The sequence below is a fragment of the Leucoraja erinacea genome, chromosome 28 (assembly GCF_028641065.1).
Source record: "Leucoraja erinacea ecotype New England chromosome 28, Leri_hhj_1, whole genome shotgun sequence".
NCBI classification, from domain to species: domain Eukaryota; kingdom Metazoa; phylum Chordata; class Chondrichthyes; order Rajiformes; family Rajidae; genus Leucoraja; species Leucoraja erinaceus.
The window spans coordinates 27,853,004-27,860,503 of NC_073404.1; the positions used below are offsets into that span (position 1 = coordinate 27,853,004).

A 7,500-nucleotide genomic window follows, 5' to 3' on the forward strand; every position below is an offset into this window, starting at 1 on the left:
TTTGCCTGTACATACAGCATGCGTCGTTGCCTATAAATATCCTCATCATCTGTCATTTGTTCTGTAATAATATGCCCTAGATATTTTATCTTATTACAGACACTAAGATTGTTGACAGACAATTTAAAAACATGATATTTTAGGCATTTATCCTCTTTGGTTCTACAGACCATAACAGCACCCTTACTAGCATTATATTTAATGTCATGTTCCACACCATACACAGAACATAGAGTAAGGAGCTGCTGGAGACCAGCGCTAGATGGACTAAAGACCACAAGATCATCTGCATACATAATATGGTTCACTAAAATATTACCAATCACGCACCCAGTGTTACAGGCTTTCAATTGTTAAGACAGATCATCAATATATAGATTAAAAAGGACTGGGGACAAAATTCCCCCTTGTCTAACACCACTGCTAACCCCAAATGGGGCTGAGACCCTATTGCCCCATTTTATTTGCATTTTATAAGTTTAGGTCATAAGTAGAATTAGGCCATTCGGCCCATCAAGAGATGTGGCCCTTGTGGCTAAAGGGATCAGGGGGTATGGAGAGAAGGCAGGTACAGGATACCGAGTAGGATGACCAGCCATGATCATATTGAATGGCGGTGCAGGCTCGAAGGGCCAAATGGCCTACTCCTGCTCCTATTGTCTATGTTTCTATGTTTACTCCGCCATTCAATCATCTCTCCCTCCTAACCCCATTCTCCTGCCTTCTCCCCATAACCTCTGACACCCGCACTAATCAAGAATCTAGCTCTGCCTTAAAATTATCCACTGACTTGACCTTAATTGTGAGGCTACGACCTCTGGCTTTGACTCTCCCACTAGTGGAAACATCCTCTCCACATCCGCTCTTTCCAGTCCCTTCACTGTTCGGTAAGTTTCAATGAGGTCTCCCCTCATCCTTCTAAACTCCAGCGAGTACAGGCCCAGTTCATAAGTTATAGCAGCAGAATTGAGCCACTCGGCCCATCATAGCTTGCACGCTCGATCCCGATACGAACGCTGTCCTTGCGGAGTTCATACGCTCTCCCCGTGACCTGCGTGGGTTTTCTCCGAGAACTTCGGTTTCCTCCCACACTCCAAAGACGTGCGGGTTTGTAGATCCATTGGCTTGTTATAAATCTCAACATTGTCCCTAGCGTAATGTTAATGTGCGGGGGATCGCTGGTGGGTGCGGACGCGATGGGCCGAAGGGCCTGTTTCCGCGCTGTATCTCTAAACTAAACTGAATTAAAATCCCTTGATTAACTCAGGGGGACAGGCAGCATCTCTGGAGAAAAGGAATGGGTGACGTTTCGGGTCGAGACCCTTCCACAGAAGCGTCACCCATTCCTTCTGCTCTATCGATGTGAAGGCTGGTACAGTAATGATGAGGCAGCACTACAGGCGGACTAGATAAGCAACTTATCCCGAGTGCAGGAAGGAACTGTAGATGCTGGTTCACACGAGAAAATGCTGGAGTCACTCAGCGGGACAGGCAGCATTTCAATCCCTTCAATGCATTTCGTTGTCTCTGTACTGTACACTGACAATGACAATTAAAGTTGAATCTGAATCTGAATCTGATAGGCAGCATCTCTGGAGAGAAGGAATGGGTGACGTTTCTTCAGACGAAGAAGGGTCTCTACCTGAAATGTCACCCGTTCCTTCTCTCCACAGATGCTGCCTGTCCCGCTGAGTTACTCCAGCATTTAGTGTCTTGCTTCGGTTTAAAACAGCATCTGCATTTCCTACCGAAACTAAACTCCTTCTAAACTCCAGCGAATAGAGGCCCAGTTCATCAGTGATAGGAGCAGAATTAGACCATCAAGTCTACTCCGCCATTCAATCACGGCTGATCTATCTCTCCCTCTCAACCCCATTCATGTTAAGTGTGTGGTGGTCGGATTGTGCTGTGGAGTACCGATAGCTGATGTGCGTTGTGTAACTTTGCCCAGAGGTGACCAGACGCACGCAGAGAGCCACCTGACCGTGCTGCCGAAGGGGGATGGAGTGCGTGGTCTTCAGCATCGACGGTTCCTTTGCTGCCAGTGTCTCCATCATGGGCAGTGACCCAAAGGTCAGAGCAGGAGCGGTGGATGTGGTCAGGTACCTTGTGCACGCGCTCACACCTCCTTCACTCACGCAACCCGCCAACGCATCGGCGTCGCATTCAATGCCCCCCCCCCCCCCCCCTCCTGCAACCTCCCTCCCACCAGTCCTAACTCCGGGTCAAGATTTGAACAAGATGCATGTGAGTGCTGGAGTAACTCAGCGGGTCAGCCAGCATCTGTGGAGAACACGCAGCGGTGACAATTCGGGACGGGACCCTTCTTCAGACTGATCGTAGTGGGGGGGGGGAAGAGAGAAAGCTGGAAGAGAGGTGGTGGTGGGACAAAGCCTGCTGAGCGATAGGTGGATACAGGTGAGGGGGGGGATGGGAGTTGAGATATTCCTGTCAAGGTGAGGTTTCATGACCTCTGTTTGGTTTAGTTTAGCTTAGTTTAGTTTATAGTCTCCAAGCTTTTGTTGTTGCATGCTAACCAGTCAACAGCAAGACAACACATGATTACCATCAAGCCGTCCATATCGTGCTTTATGCTTGAACTGAACTGAGACTCCAGAGGCGTTGCCCGACCCGCTGTTACTCCAGCACTGTCTGTCTATCTCTGGAGGCAAGAATAGAACAGGGCATGTCCATCGTCGATGTTTCAAGTGTTGGGCCTGCCTCTTGCACAGTGGACAGCCTTCTCCTTCACCACTGCGAGATCTTCCAGGCAGCATTGTTCAGTAAGTGGGCACCTTAGTAGGTGTGGCATGGATTGTACAGATGTTCCACATTCACATTCTGTCGCTGCCACATCTGCACAGCTCCATTTGCTCGTGTTGGCCTTGCATGGCCCATCCCGAGATGAAGCCTATTGTCCAGGTCTTCCAGTCGCCCCTGTGGCTAGGTGGTGGCTGTTCCTTGGTTGGGATGGGCATCTTTCCGTGGTGGCGGTTCTCACTGCGTTCCTTGTCCCACACAGGCTGGTCTGGTTGCTTGAGGAGACTGTGACAGCGGCTGGGCTGTGTGGGTGGGGGATGCTCTTCCTCGACTACACCCGACTCGGGGCTGGGTGACGGGAGTGTCAGGAATGGCGGGTGTCCCCCCAACTTGCCAGCGACGTACAGTTCCACCGGCAACTGATCTGCGGCAACAGGTGGCCCCAGGCAGGGTGGTCCCCAGGGTGGGCTAGGGTTGGTGCGATCTCCAGAGGGATATACTGTGGTGAACTGTGGAACTAGGGTGGAGGAAGAGGGAGAGGGAGGGAGAGGTGGGGGGGGGGGGGGGGGGTCAGTTATGGTCCCCTAATTTGAGGAAGGACATTCTTACTATTGAGGGAGCCCAGCGTAGGTTCACCAGGTTAATTCCCGGGATGGCGGGACTGTCGTATGCTGAGGGAATGGAGCAGCTGGGCTTGTACACTCTGGAGTTTAGAAGGATGAGAGGGTTTCTTATAGAAACTTATAAAATTAATTAAGGGATTGGACACGCTAGATGCAGGAAACATGTTCCTGATGTTGGGGGAGTCCAGAACCAGGGGCCACACTTTAAGAATAATGGGGCAGGCCATTTAGAACGGAGACGAGGAAAAGCTTTTTCACCCAGAGAGTTGTGAATTTGTGGAATTCTCTGCTTCAGGAGGCAGTGGATGCATTCAAAAGAGTTAGATGGGTTGAGCGGGATCAAGGGGTATGGGGAGAAGGCAGGAACAGGGAGCTGATTGTGGATGATTAGCCATGATCGCATTGGATGGCGGTGCTGGCTCAAAGGGCCAAATGGCCTCCTCCTGCACCTATTGTGTATGCATCTATGTATCTAACGTTTGGTGTTTAAAAATGGCGACTCCAGTGCACGGACTCAGTGTCAGCTACTGTTGTAGACTTATTCTTAGTATGATTGTGCCAAATATATCGCTGGAATGCCATTGAACACTGCGCAGAAAAATAATTACACTGTACTTAGGTACTTGTAGCACTAAAGTACCGTTGTTCAATTTGGTTTATCGTCTGTAGAATTCTCTGCCTCAGAGGGCAGTGGAGGCAGGAATCTCTGGATGCTTTCAAGAGAGAGCTAGATAGGATTCTGAAAATAGCAGAGTCAGGGGATATGGGGAGAAGGCAGGAACGGGGTTATGATTGGGGATGATCAGCCATGATCACATTGAATGGCGGTGCTGGCTCGAAGGGCCGAATGGCCTCTACTCCTGCACCTATTGTCTATTGTCACGTGTACCGAGGTGCAGCGAAACGTTTTTTTGTTGGGTGCTATCTAATCAGCAGAAAGCCCGCACGTGATTACAACCACAACGTCCACAGTGTACAGATACAGGATAAAGGGAATAGGGTTTAGTGCAAGGTGATGTCCAGTAGAGACCGATTAAAGATAGTCCGAGGGTCTCCAATGAGGTAGTTGGTGGAACCATTGACCCGTCCATGTTCTCCACAGTTGCTGCCTGAGCCGCTGAGTTACTCCAGCACTTTGTGCCTTTTTTGTAAGTCAGCATCACCAGTTCCTTGGTTTTACATCGGATTAATGTGGCATCACGGTGGCACAGCGGTAGAGTTGCTGCCTTACAGCGTCGGAGACCTGGGTTTGATCCTAACCACGGGTGCTGTCTGCGCGGAGTTTGTACGTTCTCTCTGTGACCAGCATGGGTTGTCTACGAGATCTTCGGTCTCCTCCCACACTCCAAAGACGTACAGGTTTGTAGGCCAATTGGCTTGGTTGTAAATGTAAAAATTGTCCCGAGTTTAGTGTTTAGTTTAGTTTAGATTTACAGCGCGGAAACAGGCCCTTCGGCCCACCGAGTCCACACCGACCAGCGATCCCCGCACACTAACACTATCCTACACACACGAAGGACAATTTACAATTATATCAAGCCAATCAACCCACAAACCTGAATGTATTTGGAGTGTGGGAGGAAACCGAAGATCTCGGATAAAGCCCTCGCAGGTCACGGGGAGATCGTACAAACTCCATACAGACAGCACCCGTAGCTGGGATCGAACCCGGGTCTCCGGCGCTGCAAGTGCTGTAAGGCAGCGACTCTACCGCTGCGCCGCCTGTACAGGGTAGTGTTAATGTGCGGGGATCGCCGGTCGGCACGCACTCGACGGGCCGAAGGGCCTGTTTCCGCGCTTTAACTCTGAAACTGAAAATCACCCTCTGTTCCTGTTCAAGGCACTGGCAGGATCTGGGCTACCTCATCATCTACGTCACCGGGAGACCTGACATGCAGAAGCAGCGGGTGGTATCCTGGCTGGGACAACATAACTTCCCCCAGGGTATGATCACCTTCTCCGAGGGACTGGTCCACGACCCCTTGCGACAGAAATCGATCTTCCTGCGCAACCTTGTGCAAGAGGTAAGCTTCATGCGTTCACAAGTCATGGGAGCAGAGATGTTGCCTGACCCGCTGAGTTACTCCAGCACTTTGTGTCTATCTTTGGTCTAAACCAGCACCTGCAGTTTTTCTGTTTCGACTGTCTGGCAGCAGACGTCATCAGTTCTAGGGGTAGAATTAGGCTATTCGGCCCATCAGGTCTACTCCGCCCCATTAAGAGTATGTAAATTAAGCCACATCTTACAAGCTCAAACTTCACGTGGGAAATGAATATTTGTGAGTCGTCCCGTTGCAGGTTGCTGCGGGCTTTTTGTGCCTACCTTTGGTACAAACCAGCATCTGCATTTCTGTGTTTCTACATGCTGGAGGAAATTGATTATTATGTGTGTCAACGTTCATGGGGGAAAAGGCAGGAGAATGGGTTTGAGAGGGAGGGGTCGATCAGCCATGATTGAATGGCGGAGTGGACCTGATGGGTCGAATCGAATAATTCTCCTGTGACATGACATGAACTTGATGTAATTTTACAAAGTTTCTGGTGGTTGCTGGTTTGTGATTGCATTTTAATAGTGTATAACTTTGCAAACCACCGTGGAGGAGGAGGAGGGGGGGGAGAGGGGGGGGGGGGAGGGGGGGGGGGGGGAGGGGGGGGGGGGGGGGGAAGAATAAAAGAGGTGCTGTAGCGAGACCAGGCAGGGCGAGCAAAATTAGATTTTATTCACAAAAACAAACAGTAACTCGTAAAAACCGGGTGCCTAGTCTAGCTGAAGGACACGGCTCCTGTCGCTGGGAGAAGCTGATAACTAACTTAAAAAATCCTGCAAACCAACCCCCCGCAGTCACGGGATGTTCCCAGTGTTGGGCGAGTCCACAACCAGGGGCCACAGTCTTAGAATAAAGGGGAGGTCATTTAAGACTGAGGTGAGAAAAAACTTTTTCACCCAGAGAATTGTGAATTTGTGGAATTCCCTGCCACAGTGGAGGCCAAATCACTGGATGGATTTAAGAGAGAGTTAGATAGAGCTCAAGGGGCTGGTGGAGTCAAGGGATATGGGGAGAAGGCAGGAACGGGTTATTGATTGGGGACGATCAGCCATGATCACAATAAATGGCGGTGCTGGCTCGAAGGGCCGAATGGCCTCCTCCGGCACCTATTGTCTATGTTTCTATGTGACAGTGTCAACCAATGACGAGGGTTCTGACTTCCCAGCCCCACCACTAGGTGCCGCTACAGTGCCCTTTATGTGGTGATTCTTTGCATACCTTGGCTGTGCAAAACAAAGAATATCACCGTGACGATATTCATTACTTTGATCTAATTTCAGTCCCACATCAAAATCGCTGCTGCATACGGATCGATGAAGGATATTACGGTCTACAACGTCCTGGGCCTGACACCAAATCAAATCTACATTGTCGGACGCCCTTCAAAAAAGTACCAGAATCAATGCCAGGTAACGTGTTCCTGTACCTCACACCTGGATTAGACGTTATTCCAACTAATGAGAGGGGAGGCTGAACGAAACGTACCGAATAGTGAAAGGCCTGGATGGAGTGGATGAGGAGAGGATGTTTCCACTGGTGGGACAGTCAAGGACCAGAGGCCACAGCCTCAGAATTAAAGGACGCACCTTTAGGAAGGAGATGAGGAGGAATTTCTTTAGCCAGAGGGTGGTGAATCTGTGGAGTTCATTGCCACGGCCGGCTGTGTGGAGGCCAGGTCATTGAGTACTTTTAAAGCAGAGATAGATAGATTCTTGATTTGTAAAGGCATCAGGTTTTTATGGGGAGAAGGCAGGAGAATGGTGTTGAGAGGGAAAGATACATCAGCCAGGATAGAATGGCGGAGTAGATACAATGGGCTGAATGGCCTAATACTGCTCCCATGACATGAACTTATTAGCTTAAATGAGAGATTGGACAAACTCAACTTGTTTAATGGTGTGATTTTAATCCATGGTAAATCATAGAGTTGAAATGAGGATTTGAGAAGATAGTTACCTCAAAAAAAGACAATGAAAGTATAGAATATACTGCAGAGATAGCTACGATTATTTGGTTATCATCAAATAATGTCAATATTAGACTTTTCGACTTTCGAGATACAACACGGA

The 7,500-nt window shown here is 49.4% G+C and overlaps 1 protein-coding gene across 1 annotated transcript in view; it reads left to right on the forward strand.

Moving 5' to 3' along the window:
• Positions 1-7,500, forward strand: part of pitpnm3 (PITPNM family member 3) — a 232,046-nt gene that overhangs the window by 219,230 nt on the left and 5,316 nt on the right. Inside the window, 4 exon segments of the mRNA XM_055658116.1 lie at positions 1,952-1,994; positions 1,996-2,102; positions 5,224-5,407; positions 6,712-6,840. Coding sequence (XP_055514091.1) covers positions 1,952-1,994; positions 1,996-2,102; positions 5,224-5,407; positions 6,712-6,840 — 463 coding nt within the window.